General features: G+C 36.7%; 1 protein-coding gene across 1 annotated transcript in view; it reads left to right on the top strand.

Annotated features, from left to right (window-relative positions):
- NOX3 (NADPH oxidase 3) overlaps positions 1–18,512 on the top strand; it is a 36,308-nt gene that overhangs the window by 11,812 nt on the left and 5,984 nt on the right. Inside the window, exons 6-10 of the mRNA XM_065732462.1 lie at positions 2,556–2,737; positions 4,915–5,044; positions 8,293–8,385; positions 10,120–10,373; positions 13,638–13,800. Coding sequence (XP_065588534.1) covers positions 2,556–2,737; positions 4,915–5,044; positions 8,293–8,385; positions 10,120–10,373; positions 13,638–13,800 — 822 coding nt within the window. The remainder of the gene's footprint in view (positions 1–2,555; positions 2,738–4,914; positions 5,045–8,292; positions 8,386–10,119; positions 10,374–13,637; positions 13,801–18,512) is intronic.

Genomic DNA, 18,512 nt, shown 5'->3' with positions numbered 1-18,512 from the left:
CAATCAAACAACAGTAACACACCACATTTCTTTCACTGTTGCTATTTGTCTCTCCCAGTGGGATATTTTCCCAGTTTGTGAGTTGGTTCTGTCCTGAGTGAGGCTCCCCAAGGAAGACCACATCCAACAGCATCCAGAGGCTTGCTGCTTAGTACTAGGAAGCCAGTGACAGTGTGTGCAGGACTACAAACATCTCTGTCCTGCAAATGAATGTCTCTGCTTACCTTGGGGAAATAATGACACCATGCATCCTGCTTGCTTCCTAGTTACCTCACAACAGCATGACATGCTTGCAAGATACAGAAAAACACATCCATTCTGCAATGCATGCAAATAAAACATGCAGAAGTTGCTCAGCTTCATTCCTTACACAATTCATCAGACACTATTTGCTTTTTTGTGTATAGTGTTGTATGCTATTGCATGCTCTCAGGCTTCAAAAGTAGTAGTGGAAAAGACTCACATATGTATTGTTTCAATATTTGAGGAAGTTCCCACAAACTCAGCTTGTGGTGAAAGCTGTTCAAAAACCACGGAGTGGGCCCTTTCAATCAGAAACAAAGTGAGATAATGGATGGACAATCAATGGTAGGATTTCATAGTACCTTTCAATTATAAGGTATTTTGTCCCTTTTTTTTTTTCCCCATTATTCTCTAGTTTAAATGTGACTTTTGCTTATGCATCTTTCTAAACAAGCAAATAAACAGTTACTGAGTTTCAAGAAAAACAAGCAAATTAATGGTCTCAATATTATGAATGCAGAAGCCTTGATGTCAGTATTGACAAAGTAGCCAGAGCAGAACAGTGAGCAAGGACTGAGCTGTGTCACCTCTGAATAGCTGGTGCCCACTCTTACCACGTGCATGTGAAATGTTTCCCCAGAACAGAGCAGAGCTCACTGTACTGAATGGCAACCCACTGCCTTCCCGTATGCATTTTTTTCTCTGCTAAGCCTTCCCGTAGTGATATAATTGAGAGGTAGGCTTCTAATTAACATTAAGATCCTAAATACCCTAGAGAAAGAAAGCTAGTATTTTCAGAGTTTTTTTCCAGATTTCTCATAGTAATGTGCCCCACAATTACTTGCTAATTTACAGCCTAGATTGTATCCTAACCTCTAATATTTATATTTATCTCCCACTTGTGTCTCAGTAGCTATACTCAGAATTAATAAATTATGAAGGGAAGCAAACCAAAGATTGCTTCTAACTTCAGAGAGGAAAGTTCTGAGAGCAACAACTCAGGTTTCCTTTTCAATTCCATTGTAACCCTGCAGTAGAAATGTACTAAGAGTTTTTGACATCTCTCCTTGTTTCATCTCAACATTCAAACTAGACACTGTAGTGAAAATGTTCAAAATATCACCTAGATCAATCCTGTTAATATGTAGAAGGTTCTGAACAAACTCTTCACAGGCACCAATTTGAAAATGTGCTGTGTGCTGTCAAGTGTGAATATTTGAAAGGATGATTTTACTGTAAAAAGTGATGATAAAAATGACTTTGTGGAATTTTATCACCTCTAGGGTTTCCATATCAGATGAATGCAATTTACAAATACAATATGGGTTTTATTTCTACTGTACTAAGCTGCAGATCCAACTCGCAATCCAGCAGGCATACTCACTTTCATCCTTCCTGGACATCAGCCCTAGGAAAATAGATATATTCTTTGCAGGCCAAGTGGGGGCTTCATTTACAATCTGCTGGCATATTTAGCTTGATTCTTGTCTTGCATGTGAGATCCTTACTGGTATTATTCACAATTTGCACTTTACAGCTGAGATCAGCATCTGACTATTGTGTTCAAAATATGTCTTCACTCTCAGTTCAGTTTATCTTGGTGGGTTTAGACAGATGTAACAGACCTGTGCTGATGTCTGTGAGTCACAAACAAGAAGGAACATGCTCTGGCCCAGAATATTAATGATTCAATTCTGACAAGTATAAAAATGTGAATATAAACATATATTTCAAAAACTAAATATTATCCAGGTAAGGTACATGCAAATAAGATATGCTATATATGTAAGTGAGAGTATGCCATTTTTATACAGCACTGTAAAAATCTTTGAGGTAAAATAAGCACAAAAGCGACCCACACTTTCCAAGTGACTTAGTACCTCACTTTATCATCCTCAAAGGAATACAATTGGTAGAGCTGCTTTGGTTAATACATCTCTAAGCTTAATCTTCTCTTTAATCTATTTCCTTTTTAATTCTGAGACACTTTTGCATAAGATAAATAGGTCAAAGTAGTACTGGAACTGCCTGATTCCCTCCTTTAAATTCCTCAAACAAATAAGTGGCAGTGAGCATTCATAAATCTGTATGGGACAAGCCCAATCAGAAATAGAACAGGTGAATTTCCATGTTTTTCTGAAGTGAAATGGAGGTTTGCCTTGGCTGAGTGCCTTGTTCTGATTTTGTTCCTATGCTGAAAATATAACATAGAATTTGACTTGATATGTAATAGTAACTACAGTGACAATATTAACAGTTAAAATACTACTAACAACAATATTAGTAATAGTAATAATGTATGCTTACTCTAGAACACAACAGGAGAAGTACTGACCACCATAGCTGGAGTAACTGGAATTATAATAACTGTGGCTTTTGTTCTGATCATGACTTCATCCACGGAACTCATCAGAAAGTCGTACTATGAGGTGTTCTGGTATACCCACCATCTCTTTGTGGTTTTCTTTACTGGTTTAATAATCCATGGTACAGGGTAAGTACCTGATGAACCACATGGGGTATATGTACACAGTCAGAGATGAAACACAGCCCAAATCTTTGACTCTGTGCCTTTCTATTAACAAACAATTAAGATCTTTGCCTGGAGACAGATTACAAATTGAAAACCTTTAGAGGTTTGTACACACCACTTCTCCAAGGACTTTTCTGTGTTTTAGTTCTTTCAAACACTCCTCTGCTATTTCCCTGTCATATGACTGCAGCATCAAGGAGTTCAGATTGAATAAACTTCCATCTCCGAGAACTGGGGGCATTACAGAACAAATTTTTATGGGCTCCAATTAATAAGGAATACTCCTTAAATCCATGACTCTTGTAAGGCATTTTTCAAGAGATCTTGTACAAGCTTGTTAAGCTTTCTGCACTTCTGCACCTCCCCTCATTTTCCTTTATCTTCAGTAATTACTTCAATAGTTTTACTATGAATCTCTAGCAGTACATATACATGCTTATTTTAATTCAGATAAGGAGTGTAGATTTGAGGCAAATCTCACAGTCTTTCTCACTATGTTTTGGTTCATATTATTGCGCAACCTCAGATTGTATAACGTGGAGTGTTTGGAGATGAAATTATACAAACAGTTTTGTCTCTGTGTTCATGGGACCAAAGTAGACCTAGTCCTAAGTTTTTAGTAACTCTCAAATGTGCACAGTGTAAGGCCCACAATAAAAAGTGCTTTTCTCTATAGATCTTTTTCTGCTGACTACCTGGTGTACATATGGCCTGAAGCTATAGTAGCACTCTTCAGATTTAAGGACAGTGTCACACTATCCTTTTTACATCTGTTTCATAAAACACTGAAGTACATACTGACCATTGTTCTTTGACACATGGAAACTTCTTAGCCCAACACAATGTGTACAAGTCTGCTTCCTCAAGGTGCATGAAGTTGTCACGAGGCAGGTAACAGGCTGGCACAATGCTTTGTGCTCTGTTACTTCCCTCACTTCCTTCCTTGTTATTTGAGACCTGCTACAGTTAGTTTGGCCTTGAAAGGCTCCTGCATTTGGCCTAATTGGTTACTCCCAAGTTTCAGAGGCACAGCTGCAAACAAATGTTGTAAATTTTATCTTGGTCTGAATAAAAAGCATTCCTTAATTCTCTTCTTTAAATCTGTAAGGATCCAATTTCAAGCAACTATAAAGAACCCTTTGGAAGTCTTCTGTTCACGTGGTCCCTCTGCCTAGACAGCGGACTAGCACTCCTCAAAGAGGACACTTATTAGCATTATCTAGTAGGGTTAGATGAATCCAGTGCTTTCACCAAGTGGGAATTGCACTGCCACAGAGCAGCTTTTGCTGCCCCAATACATCTCTACCACCCTACTTATGAAAAGGAGTCTTTTCCTTCTCAGGTGACTTCACAAAAGTAACAGTTCACTCAAGCCCTCTTCCTTTTCTGTCTTCTGTGTAAACTGGTGGCAGCTGGTGATACTGTCACATAAAAGAAGACAGCACTTGTCTCTTGTAAGACACGTAGGCAGGACAGGCTAATGTTGTAGAGTCAAAGTGAGAATGGAAGGGAGAATACAGAAAAATCATGTGAAAAAAACAGCGTTTCTCATAAAAATCTTCCTTCTCTACCCACAGTAAATACCAGCTGAAACACATTAAAACTGAGCAGTCAAGACTGAGATGTTTGGAAAATTCACATCCTTAGCAATCTCAAAAGTAAAGAACTTAAAACTTAATATGTTTAGAAAGCACACATCTAATTACGGTCCTCCAACTTTATTTGAAGCTTTTAAAAATGTATTTAGAAAGCAGAGAAAGAAAGAGAAGGTCTGTCTCCATTAAAGTTTATTGTTTCTCTAAACAGTACCAGATGGTCATATACAGAGGGGGTCAGTGTGTCTGCTCCAAAGAACTTGGAAATATTTCTGATTTTGACACAGAAAGTAAGACACACATTTTCTTTGCAAGAGCTTCATTTGCAGCAATGTATACCAATACTGTAACAAATTTCTTGTACTTGATTGAAAAGTCATAGCATAACATAAGGGAAACATAAAGAGAACAGAATAGGCTTGTAATGACCTGTTTTCAAATGTCAGTTGTCTTCATGCCTGCATTCAAGTACTAGTACAAAAGCTACACATGTTCAGAGATATTGCAAAGAGGTGTGTTGTTGACAAATATTTTTGTTCTAAGTCAGCTAGTCCGAGGTCAGACACCTCACAGTATGCTGCTTCACAACGTCACTTACTGTAAAGATCACTACTTGGAATGGGAGAAAGCCACTCAGTGCCCTTTGCCGCAGTTTTCTGGCAACAAACCTGCGGTAAGAGTGATATTTGTCTTCTGCTTTTGGCTTAATATCTTTCCATGAGAGGCCGTGTGTGTGTCATAGGGAGTGAGGGGAGCTGCAGTGTGTGATGCTAGTGACTGGAACTCAGTGTCATATTTTAATTGCCCGTTTCTGTTCTGTGACCTCCCCCTGTGCACTGAGAAGACAGTGATCCCCACCTCCTGTATAATCTATATGTACAGATGGAGAGATTTGAAAAGTTTGAAAAGTTAGCAATAATAATTAATATTTCTGGAAGATTCTTTAGTTAGTCAGCACTCCTTTTTATTTCACAATTGGACTCTAATTTTGTTTTTCTTGGTTGGTTGGATTTTGCTTTTTTTTTTCTTTTTCTTTTTTTTTTTTGTGGGTTTTATGTTTTGCTTTGTTGGCTTTTTTTTTTTAGTACATTTTCTTTTTATTGTTTAGCATCAGTGATAGCCTTGATGTGCTCATTTCATTGCACAAACATGGTCTCTAGGTGAAAATCTTTTAAGAGTAGAGATTCAGAAAGCACAGTGAAACAGGAGAGCTAAGGATGCAAATTATTATTATTATTTTAACTAATAGTGCTTTAATATTAATAGCCTAATTACCAAGGGAGACTAAACTGAAGATAAGATTATGTCCTTGCTTTGGGGCACATACCTCCTATCATCCAGCCTTGATATCTTCAGTTAGGTAAAATGGAGAGAATTTGAAACAATAAATTATGAAAGGCAGGAAAAATGTCCCACAGAAGAGTGGTTTCACTGCAACAAGATTGCAAATCCACAGGGGGTAATTAAGTAGGAGATTTGTACAGTGTGTCAGATGTCTAGCATCTAAACAAGATCATTTAACATTTAAAGATCAGGATTTAGCTTGCTCATATGCAAGTTTTTGTTGTTTCTTCCAGAAAGAAAAAGCATACAAAAGGATATTTTAATGTGAAGGAGAAAAATTAGCATTCAGTATCTTGCAGCTCTGTTAATGGCTGACATAGATTTTCCTTAAACTAAACTATTGTTAGCCACTACTCAAACAGAATATTAATGAGAAAATGAATGCCTCTCTAAAAATTTCAGCTACAGTGTCGCCATAAAAATCAATAGGTGGCTGCACACTGTGAATACAGACACAAACTTGCTTCCAACAGCATGCCTTGATATTCATTATCATAAAGCTAACTGGAAAGAACTTCCATTTCTCCGTGTTAAACCTACTTTGCCACACTTTCCTGCATACTCAAGGCTGTGCTTGCGAAGTCACATTACTTTAAATGAATTGTGATAATACCGTATGGCACATCGATTGTCTGTAAGAACAGCGCTTTGCTGGATGAGTGCTGCATTATGGTGTGATGCTTGCAAGCATCGATGGGCACAAATCCATTCAGAGGCTCAGAAGCTGAGGCAACAGCAGAAATGCAGCAATACAGAAATGACGGAGCTGAGGGAAAAGCCTTGTGTATGTGCAGCTGGGATTGTGCAAAGAGACACCAGAGCACATGCTCCCCTGGCCATGGCTCCTGGGGACGCTGGGGCAGCTGAGCCCCCTCTCAGCCATCTACACCTGCTCCACAGTTCATGTCTTTGCCTGTCTCCTTCCACTGAGGATGTTTAAGCATTTCTGTAACACCCAGTGCATCTGAACTTTTATCCTCATAGTGTCTATCATGCAATTGCTGTGCTGTCTTGGTCCATTCTCATCACAGGAGGAAGCACCACCTGGGCAAGAATACAGATGCTCTGATTAGATGGCCAGGAGCTGTGTTGTCTAGCAGCACAGCCCTCCTGGTGGATGCTTCATTGTCCCAAACCAGCCACAAGATATTTCAGATTGAAAGCTCTGTTGCACAGGAGCAGTGTCACATCTGAAATCTCAGCTTAGCTCTTGCATGAGAAAGCCTGCAGCCTTAGCATTCCTGTCACGTGCTTTTATTTACAGGTAGCACAAATGAAAGGGAGGAAAAACAGGTCTAATCATTACTATGCCTTGATGTATGCTAATATATTAAAGATGTGAGATAACCCACTGTGCAGAGACACCTGTAGTATTTTGGGACAACTGAAGTGTTGAGTTTCTGCTTTAACTCAGAATCTTCTGGCTTATACAAGTTCCTTCCCATTGTGATTTTTTTTTTTTTAATTTAATTTTCAAGACTTAAAATTGGGAAATTGCTGCTCCATCTTCTTACCACTTTCTAAGGAAGCCACATAATTTTATAGCTTGCTTCTCATAAAAGATACTTTAAATTCCCTGTTACTCAGCTTGTGGGGAAAAGTTGGTGCTTCAGTAAGTAAAGTTAAGTCTTGATTGTCGTATCATTGAGGAGTCCTCAAATGGCTAAAATGTGTTGTATAGATAATTGAACTGCAAACAATATCTCCTGGGGGGGGGGGTAGGAAACACCTACTGCAAAAAAACACCTACTTTTATCTATCTATCTATCTATCTATCTATCTATCTATCTATCTATCTATCTATCTATCTATCCATCTATTTATTTATTGTTGCTTATTATTACTTATTACCTATTTATTACTTATTATTCCAAGGATTCAGTTACATCTAAGTATCTAAGCTATTATCATAGTATAACTCTGTAAAATCACCAGCTTGTATTCTTGAATAGCCAAGCCCTTGGACTGCTCTGGTGGTCCACAACAAGAAGTAGAGTAATCCTTTGAACACTTAGAAATAAAAGCTGACTAATTGATAGAGAAATGGAATTATATCCATTTCTCTAATCGAATATTCAGGATTTAATGTTTTCTCATGCAGTTTTAGAAAACTCACAGCTGACAACATGATGTACTCCTATCTGAATCTCCTAAAATATTTCAGATTTTGAAGAGAAAAAAACAACAAAACTAAGTCTATGATGGGTAATGTTATATCAGTATATGTATCTGTACTTCCAAGGGTCCAATGATGTTTATATATAACTTCTAAACAGATTAATCCTTTTGCTTCATAGTAGAAATGGATATTAAAGAACTTGGCCAGAATACAGATGGATATTAGTAATGCTTTTGGACTGTGTCTGTGACGGAGTCCCATATGTCTGTTCCAAGAGAACACCAGAATTGCTATGGTAGCAACAGAAATACTCTTGTGAGAAAGGCAAATGAAAAACACATCACAGAAGAGAAAGTAAATACTTACATTTTAGGCTAAATGCAGATTTAAAAGAAGAATACAATGTAATTTTGTAGAAGTTGAAAAAATATTCTCTTTTAATATTGAACTTTCTACAGGCTTGGAAATGGGTTGTGACTCCTGTGGTGGTGTATATCTGTGAAAGAATTGTTAGATTCTGGAGATTTCAACAGGAAGTGGTCATTACTAAGGTATGTAACATGGTTGCATGTTTGTGTAAAAAGAACATGATGTCAGTGATTTATTTTTCCTCTTCTATAGTCAAATAATCCGTATTATGACCTTATTTTTTGCCTCTAGCTTCAGCAGCTCTTCCATCATAACTATGGCTTCAGCCAAGTATTGATTTTAGTTTTGCATCTATTCTGATAGCAAGTCCATAAGAATATTCCATATGGGACCAAATTTGATTAATGAACTACCAGACTCACAAAGCTCCACCATCACAGCACAGCAGAGATGTCTCTGCGCAAACACCATCTCTTTCCACTGAACTGGAACTCTTACACTTGCATAAATGGCACAGAGACCCTCAACTTTATCAGGATACAGTTTTCACTTTCAAATCTGAAGGCTTCCAAGGAGATGAAGGGCTTTATTATCAGTCAGCATGAATAGTCAAAGCATCATTGATACTAGTACAACTGTGACATTTGTCCCAGTTGTAAATATCTCTGTGTGCTAAGGGTCTGTTTAACTCACAGCAGAGTGAACTGGGGCTGCTGGAGCAGCCAAGTCCATGCGTATCAAGCCAGTGATCAGAAGGAGGCTTATCTTGTGTGAAGGAAAAGCATGCAGGGTAAATTATGCTGATTTCACAGGGCGGCTGTGATCTGAGCATCTCACTATGCCATGCATGATTCAAAACTGCCTCCTAAACCGAGATTTCCTTTTAATAAAAGTTCAATCCTAGTATACTCCACCAAGCTTGTTTCTTCAAACCAACAATAATCCCTTGCATACATACAAGTTAATTGTGTTACATGTTAGTAAAACCGGAAAAATATTCCAGCCTGTCAAGGAGTAATTTTGCATTGGGTATCACAGAATTGTAGGGGTTGGAAGGGACCTCTAGAGATCATCTAGTTCAACCCCCCTGCAAAGCAGGCTCCCTACAGCAGGACACAGGTAGGCATCATGGCAGGTCTTGAATATCTCCAGAGAATAATCCACTAACTCCCTGGTCAGCTTTTTCCAATGCTCTGTCACCCTTACTGTAAAGAAGTTCTTTCACTTAATTGGTACAGAACTTCCTATGCTCAAGTTTATGGCCATTTCCCCTTGTCCTATACCCACAGATAGAAAAGATTTTGGCCACATCCCTTTGACTCCCACACTTAATATATTTATAAACATTAATAAGATCACCTCTCAGTCTTCTTTTCTCAAGGCTGAACAGACCCAGGTCATACAGCTTTTCCTCATCAGAGAAGTGCTCCAGGCCCTTAATCATCTTCGTGGCCCTCTGATGGACTCTTTCCAGGAAATCCCTATGAAGACTTTTGCAAATGCCACTTTACTAGGGAAAAACATGGTAAAACATTGATTTATTACAGACTTTACTCTGCCTCTTAAGACTCATAAAGAGAGCTGCCACGTGTCATATAAACTATATACACTCTCAAGTTATTGGACAGCAACAGCACTACAATATGAAGTTTAGACAATTATCTGTAAGATACATAAAAATTACTGTGCATCCCAATTTTAATTTACTTGAACTCAAGTACAAATTATTAATAATTCATCTGTACATCAATGTAACTGGTTATTCTTCTCACAGAAAATAAATATATTATTATATATAAACCATAAAATATATATTTATAAATAAATATATATTTTATACATATTTATAACTATATAAAATATATGTATAATTAATATATTATTAATATAATATCGTACCTTTTGTTATTCCTCAGGTGGTGACACATTCCTCTGGGGTCCTAGAGCTTCACATGAAGAAACATGGCTTTAAAATGGAAGCTGGCCAGTATATCTTTCTGCAGTGCTCATCGATCTCACCACTGGAGTGGCACCCCTTCACCCTCACCTCAGCTCCCGAGGAAGACTTCTTCAGTGTTCACATCAGGGTAGTTGGGGACTGGACTGCAGCCCTCTTTAAGGCTTTTGGAGCAGAGGAGGAAGCCTTCAAGGAGTTGTGGATGTTACCAAGGTTTGAATATCAAATTAATTATAAAATATTATATTATATAATAATAATATTATAAAATACATTTTACAGTGTTAATTGTACATTTAAAAATAAATGTCACTGTTTCAATTAATTCTGTGTGTGTTTTTTAAAGCAAAGCATTAGATCATTGTCCTAGGTTCAGAAATATGCCATTATGCTATAACAAAGACAAAACAAAATCCCTACAAATAAACCCAGTTATGAACTTAGGCCAATGGGCATCATGAAAACCCAAGAAATAATCCAAGACCAAGTCTATACATATATATATATATACACACTCACATATATATTGCTATTACATCTCTGCCATCTATACCCATAGATATCAATTTTGATAGAGGGATACTTGCAGACTGAATTAGAACAACACTAAAAGCTATTTGCTAGCTATTTTTCTGAAAGTTTCCTTTCTGACAGCACCCATCACCTGTCTCACAAATGGTCAGTTTGTCACTTCAGGTTACTCAGATAACTTGTGGCTACAGAAACCTCTGCTTAAGCCTTATTCTCTTCATCAGCCTCCCTCAGCTCAGTCTCTATCCTATTATATAAAAGTTATCAGCATTCAAGTTCTGTCTTGTGGCATCTTAATCCAAGCAAAATGTTGATCTTTCATTGTTGAAAGTCAGCAGGGCCCAGCTGAATAGAGCCATTCAGACTTAACACCCGCTAAGCATCTGGATCTAAATGAGATGGATTCAAACCATTTAGCAACTTGTGGTCATAGGGGGGATTTTCAGCACTGGAAACAGCCCAGTACGGGATCATTTCTATTACAGTGGAATGTGTAGAACTTAACACTGAAGGAGCTATTTCTGCCTCAGAAAATTGCTTTTGATGAGGTGGTTCTAGTGAAACCAAATAGCAAAAGGCAAAACTACTTTATGTAATTTAGTGGTACTTGGATGCTAAAGAACATTCCCCTAAAAAGCTTATAGACACCATCAAGCTACAGAGGCATACTCGACTGTGGAGGCAGAGAAGAAAGTGTTGTGCAATTCTTGCTTTATGTCAGTTAATAAGAATTAGAAATGAAAGCTGTGCCTTTGTTAAAGGCAATTGGAAAGAGAATTTTGCTGTTTCAGTAGAACTGGAGCAGAAATGACCCACAGTGATCGACATCTAGTGTAAAGAGGGAAAAAGAAGAAAATGATATCAAACATTGCTGGCCACAATGCAGCACTGAAATAAACAGCAATGCCATATATAAAGACTCTTCTTTATATTTTCTTAGGGTGCCTAATGCCATCATTGAGTTGCTTTCTTGTAACATAATAAAAAGTATATTTCAGTAGTTAAGCTAGCAGTAAGGAAAAAGCAAGTCTTTTTAACAGCTAAAGATAAATACCAAACTGGTGGCTATATTCAAAAATAACATTTAGCAGAAACCAAGGAAAAGACGGAAGATATATAGCAACTGAATGATAAGGTAAGGTTCTAAAAATAAAATATTCATATTGCAGTGAATAAGGAAGATTAAAAATAAAATATACATCTATCCTAAATATACAGGTAATCCAGAGCATATCTAGGAATAGTCTTTATCTCTATTTTTGAATCCTCTTTTACCATATGAAAATGTAATATTTTTTGTCACTTTTTAAATATCTTCCTACATTCCTGCACACTTTCTAGATCAGATGAATGGGTTGTACAGCATAGTTTCTCTTTTCCTGCTCTCTCCGAGTCTTTGTATTAGGCTAATCTCTATAGCTGTGGCACAGCAATGCATTCAAACCAGTGATGATCTCTGTCATCTGATGATTCATGAACAGATGGACTAGACAAATATTTGTAAAGAATGATTTAAATATAGAAGATCTTGTTTTATAGCATGCAGACAGATTAAATAATCTCTTGAAATTCCTTCAAGATCTACTTCTTCTCACTCTTCTAACAGTGAGAACTGCTACATAACCCACACTGATCTATGCAGAACATTTCTTTTAAAATAGTTCTTGGACTCTTAATTATTAATTCTAATTTTGTGTCCACAAAAAACACAGGTGATGGACAATAATTTGTCTTAGGGTGTATATTAAAAAAAGTTTATTTTGTTTTTATCTGAGTCCAGATTTTCAAAAGTTATCCCTGAGTTGCTGTTTCATTTGCTAACACACTTGCAGAAATTAAAATGAGCCATGTGACAAGTGCAAATGAAAGAGAAAATGTTTGCTAGGATTTCACGTACACCTTGGGAAAGAAACAATTGGGTTTCAGACCCATTGTGTTCATATATTTGCATGTACCACTGTTTGGTGATTTTGCTTTCCTTTCCTGTTAAAACACTTCATTGTTCCTTCTGTCTGCATAAATTTTCATTCTATTGTAATTGAGCTTTTAATATGATCGCTTCAAAAATAAGAAAAGCACAAAACAACTAAAATCTGAAAGGAGAAAAAGTCCTTTTTTTCCTGCACTTAGCGCTAGATACCAAAATAATCTTCTGAAGCACTTATGCTATCTTAAGATAGACTGGACAGAACACTCCAAAGCACAGCATGTATTTATATTCCATATTGGTAGTGGAATTAATCTGATCATTTAATAATCTTTTCCATCTCTGATGTTCAAAATGAAAGCTTTAGCATCAGTGATGTTGATTATAAGGGCTAGTATTATAAACAAATATTTTTCTTTACAATTTCTCCTCTGTGTCAGAAACTAAGTACAGTATTACTGCCAAAAATGTATTTCTGAAATACTGATCATTCTGAAAGAGCTGATAAAATATTAGTTTCTTTGCATATGCTTGCATTTATCTTACTTTCCCTTTTGTTATTTTAATACATACAGAGAACTTTTCAAAGTAATATAATCAGTTTGTCTTTACTTTGATATATACAATGCAGAAAATAAAGTTCTAAAACAGGATGCTTTTCTGTAATTTGTAATTAAATACACAAATTCCACAGCTAAATTTGGACACGCAATTATATGACTAATCACATTTCAGAAAGCCAGAAAATTGCAATTGTATGCTTAAGTAGATGGCCAGGCCCCAAACCCACATGGGTGTTCTTGTTCACTCGTTTTAGAGAAACACAGTTGCTTTGCTATTAAGTGACATCCAATGAAAATTAAATGTGTTTGCATAGGTCATTCATGTGCCAGCTCCTAAGCACAGAGTTCATTCATTTTAACAGAAATTCTGTTTTGAAAACATGTAGCCCAACAATTTCTTAAATTTCATGCTGCTTTATACGTTGCTGATTCTTGACTAAATGTTTGTTGCTGTAGATTGGTCGTGGATGGACCATATGGATCTGCAACCGCAGATGTTTTTCGCTATGGAGTGAGTGTGTGCATTGCAGCAGGAATAGGAGTCACGCCATTTGCCTCAATTTTAAAATCCATTTGGTACAAGTGCTGCAATCCTAACACAGTACTGGTGCTGCAGAAGGTAGGTGGAAAAGTTTATCACTCTATTAAGAAATTCCACAAATAAATCTATTTTGCCAGGTTACAGAGGCAATTCAGAGGTGGAGGCTCACTTGAGTCTTTTAACTTGCCCTCAGATGCATTCATTCCCTCTCTAACTGCCTCAGGAACTGATCTCTCAATTTCCGTTATTTCCTGAGGAATAAGATAGCTCAAGTTGCACTGGTTTTAGTAAAAGCTGAAGGAGCACATTTTCAATTGTATTTGGAGACAAATACATAATATGTCTCATAAGCAGACACACTGAAAGAGCTAGAAGACAGAATTGTCCCCTCTCTTACAAAATGAATCCTCCAAGGTCATTTCAGAGAGCCCTGATGGCAATGACTGCTCTGTGCCCAGGTGCCAGTCTCATGCAGGCCCTGGGACTGTCAGTCTTGACCCAGAATGTTGCTTTCAGCACCTGTCAGCTGCTTTTCTCACCCTGCATATCTGAAGGAATGAAAAAAGGCATTTAATTTCTGAATGAGATGCATATATCAAGATGCATATTACTGCCTGCAAACCACTTTAATTATTTTCTTGAAAAAAATATGCTGGAAACTGTAAGGAATGGATGGCACCAATTAAGCTAACATACTCTTGATGTACTCACCTGTTGTACATCTTCTGCTAAGGATGGATGAGGCACTACTGGAAGAGGACAGGTGAAGGACAGATACTGGCTGAGGGATAAGAAGGTAATAGAACTAAAAAAATAGCTTTAGACATACTCTTCCTTATCCATCATTGAAACTGGTACCTTGTAGACCTTTTCTTTCAGCTTCCTTTAGTTGGTTTTCCAATGTAAAAGCTGAATCTGAAATTGTTCAGCATCACACATTTAAGGACAGATATCCGAGAGGGTCAGTACATATGGAGCTGATTGCAGAACAAAGGGGCTGATCTTTTTAAATGAAAAAATGTTAAAACTGGCATTTTAATGACAAGCTGCCACTGGGAAAGCATCTGGGATTTTAGTAACTGAGGAGCTGAGGACAGGTTCAAATTGCCAGGGGGGATCTTTGAGGCAGAAAAAAGCACTGAGAAAGGAGGGAAATGGGGGAAATAAAAATGAAAATATGAGCTAGATGTAAAAAGAAGTGTACTTGTAAACATTTGCATTGTATCAGAATGATCATTTCTGCTGGAAGGTGGGCTATGTGCATTACATTCTATATTCATACATGTAGAAATATAATTATCATTGCTGTTGTTATCTTAAAGGGAAAAGAATTGAATTTAACTATGTACTGTATGTACAATATACCTCAGGATGTATAGCTGAGAGAGGATATTGGGTAAGTGTACCTACAAGGAAAAACACATGGTACATTCTGCTTCAGTTTGGTTTTCTTGAATTCATGTGAAATACAAAAATATAATGATTTTTATATGTCCTTTCTCTGTATCTTGGTTTCCTTATTGCTGCAGTGGGAATAGTGATGTTTATTTTTCAGAGGTGTTATGAGGCTTAGCTACATTGGCGTTTGTAAAGTATTTTGAAAGCTAAGATGAAAGGTACTGGGGTAGTTCACAACATTCCTTAAAAAATCTAGCAGTCATCTTAGTGAGAGCAATTAATCTCATGGTAGCTCCACATTTTTCCCCCCATTGGTTAAAACCTTCCACTTGTGGCATAATTACAAATAATTTAATCTTCCACAAACTATTCAGCACTCTCTTTCTGCTGAGTACCGTAGAAATGTCTATTAAGGAAATAAATAAGAGGTTTTTATTTTTTTAACAACTTAGTTTTGATTTGAGAACAGCTATCATTATGCTTATTAAACTAATATTTTTTAGTGTTGCCCACATACAGTCGAGTTATAAATACTCACAGCTTCCATAATGTCTGCAGCTGTATAATTTAAAAAACAAAAACAAAACAAAACAAAAAAAAACCCAGCAAATAAAAATGAGTGCACACTTATCTAATTGATTCTTCACAATTAAATAGCCTTAGAACCTTCATTTCTCCTTTTATTTTTATTTTTTTTTTTTATTAAGAAAGTAACTTCTGCTAGAAAGTTTCTACTGGCTTTAGTTATGCACATAATGATCTTTCTTCATATTACTGATATGATTTTTGGGACCAATTGTTGCCGAAACTGATAAAATTGTACTGGTTCATCAGATGCAATTGTTAGCAAATATTCACTTTGTTTTTTACTGAAAATAAAAACATTAGAAAAAGTCTCACCAAAGACCTGCCTAGCCCAATATCCTTTCTTCAATATTGTCTGCTTATGAGCACAATGAGAAAAATCATGATAGATACCAGACAGAAAAATCATTTCACTGGTGAAAAGATGGCTTTGCTCAGAGTCACAGCTCCCTTCTATCTTCAGAGCACATAGAAACAGGCATATGGTCATCAACAGGTAATTACTAACGACTTTCTGTATAGTAGAAGATGATTTACAAAATATATTCTGTCACCTTACAGGAAAGAAGTATGAGAGCTCTTGTCTGTTGTACAAAATTCAGAATAGGGGAAAATAAATGATAAATATGTATGTATTGCAAGGAAGTAGAGTACTGTTGAAATAAGCAACAATTCAAGCCCCTGCATTACAGATCTGATTAATAGCAATACTGTATCTAACTCAATTTGTGAAAAGAGCACTTGGAAAATTTAAGACAGTTTACTTGGGTAAGCCATCAAGCTGATGAATGTAGCTGATGGGGGTAGGGTGGGTGGAGACTAATGAAACATAAATCTGAAGAAGATTTTTAAGGGTTCTAAATAAATTCACAGTCAGTCTTATTGAGCTTACAATTAAAAAAATAAAAGATTCAGAATAATTGTTTAATTACAGAAATGCACTGAGGGTAGCTTTATTCTACAATTTTAATAAGGATGTATTTTATTGTGTGTTTATTGTATTTTAATTATACAAGTTATATGCTGTGCTATGCCATAGGTACTCAGTGTAAAGAAAGTAAGACTCCTTCATAAACAGCATTTATTTTAGCTCATTACACTAGAAGTCCTTGATCTAAGATAAGAGGAGACCTTTTATCCGTAGGCCAGGCTAATTCACTATCTCTTTTCTTTCTAAGATTATAATCATAGTCAAAAATACTTAGAATGACAATCTTTCTTCATTAGCTAGCGCTCTCTACTGCTAACATGAAAATATTAGAGGCAGTGCAGTCAGATACAGTTTCAGCAGAACTGCACCAGAGATGAATTAAAGGAGTTTCTGCAGCTTCAGAAGTGATATCCTTTCTCAAGGGGACTGTGCCAGAGGCAGCTTGACCTAATTCAGTCGAACTGGCTGCTAATGGTGACAGCTAGGTCTGTAACCAGCTAAAACCATTCCTTCAAGCTCCGTAGTCTATTCTAGAAAATAGTTCTCAATTTTCAGGACCGCATTGCCTCAGCTCATCACCTAGCTTTTCTTCCTCTTTCCCTGAACATTCTTGGTGCTCAGTTCTGCTCCCAGTTACTACCCTGAACACAATTCATTATTTACATAGGAGCATGTGCCTCCTTTCCACAGCCAAGCACTAAATACAAACTTCCTTAAAATGAACTGCTGAATATGCTTTAGAAATAAGATGATCAAGTAGAGGCTGGGGAGAAGACATTTCTCACTATAAAACAAAATCTACAGTGTGATATGGATGGACAGCACTCAATAGCTTCATTTTCAAGGTGCTAAGGATGTCAAACAAGCAGGAATTTTAGGATTTGGACATAAAAAAATAAATAAAGGTTAAGGCTATGATATATACATTTCTGCTAAATTTAAATAATGTTGTTTTCAGCCACAGAAATAAAGCACTATGAAGTCAGCAGGCTTTGTAAACCAGGAGCAATACCCAACAAAGCAATTTTTAAAGTAAAACATTGAAATAGAATGGGAAAAAACAACCAACCAAGATGATTCTTACTGAAGTTCTGCAGACAGTCCTATTTCTGGACTGTTGATACCCTGCTTAACTCTGAATACTGAATCTTTTCCTCCTAGGTTCATACTTAATTTATACTTCTTACAGAAACCACAGATGGACTCCTACAGCATATTCAGATCTAATAAGTATCTCAAATAACTGCTATTCTCTTTCACCAAATCTCCAGCAAAGCATAGTTTTTCAACATTTTTCTTCCAGCACCTTACGAAAAGTATGGTAACTTGGTATATAAAAACTTAGAAAATCTCTTTATAGCTTTGGTTTCTTCTCCAATTTTTTCACTTCCAAATCATCTAATATGCATCTTTATCTCATTGATCTTATGGAAATGGGCTACAATTTCCAAATTTTCAGAGCTCCCTAGTGATTTCCTTGAGGACAGACCTTAAAGATTACTTTTTATACTGAGGTATAATAAAAGACAGAGGAGCCTGGTGAGCACAAATAGAGAGGAGTAGAAGGAAGTTAAGGGATTTTTCAACAGTATAAAAAATCATGGTTCAATAAAAATAGTGTCAACCATCCCTTCATTATAGCTTTATAGCTGACCTCCATGTCATTATTTTTTCATCTGGAATCGTGTATTTTTATGCTTCCCTCATGCTTGCAAAGTGTCCCTTTGGAGGCACTATCTAAATAATTACACTCAAAATTACATTGCCCACAGAGACTCATTTTCTATGAGCTGATGAGATGACTGACAATAGTCAGTCATTGTGTCCTTAGCAAAAACATGCACAAGAAAAGCACTTTTTCCAACAGTGATACTGG

Source organism: Cyrtonyx montezumae, unplaced genomic scaffold (assembly GCF_038088225.1).
Source record: "Cyrtonyx montezumae isolate F1298 unplaced genomic scaffold, pur_monq_1.0 scaffold_0, whole genome shotgun sequence".
Taxonomy (NCBI): Eukaryota; Metazoa; Chordata; class Aves; order Galliformes; family Odontophoridae; genus Cyrtonyx; species Cyrtonyx montezumae.
The sequence above is the reverse complement of the archived record's forward strand: the minus strand, read 5'-3'. Positions and strand labels throughout refer to the sequence as shown.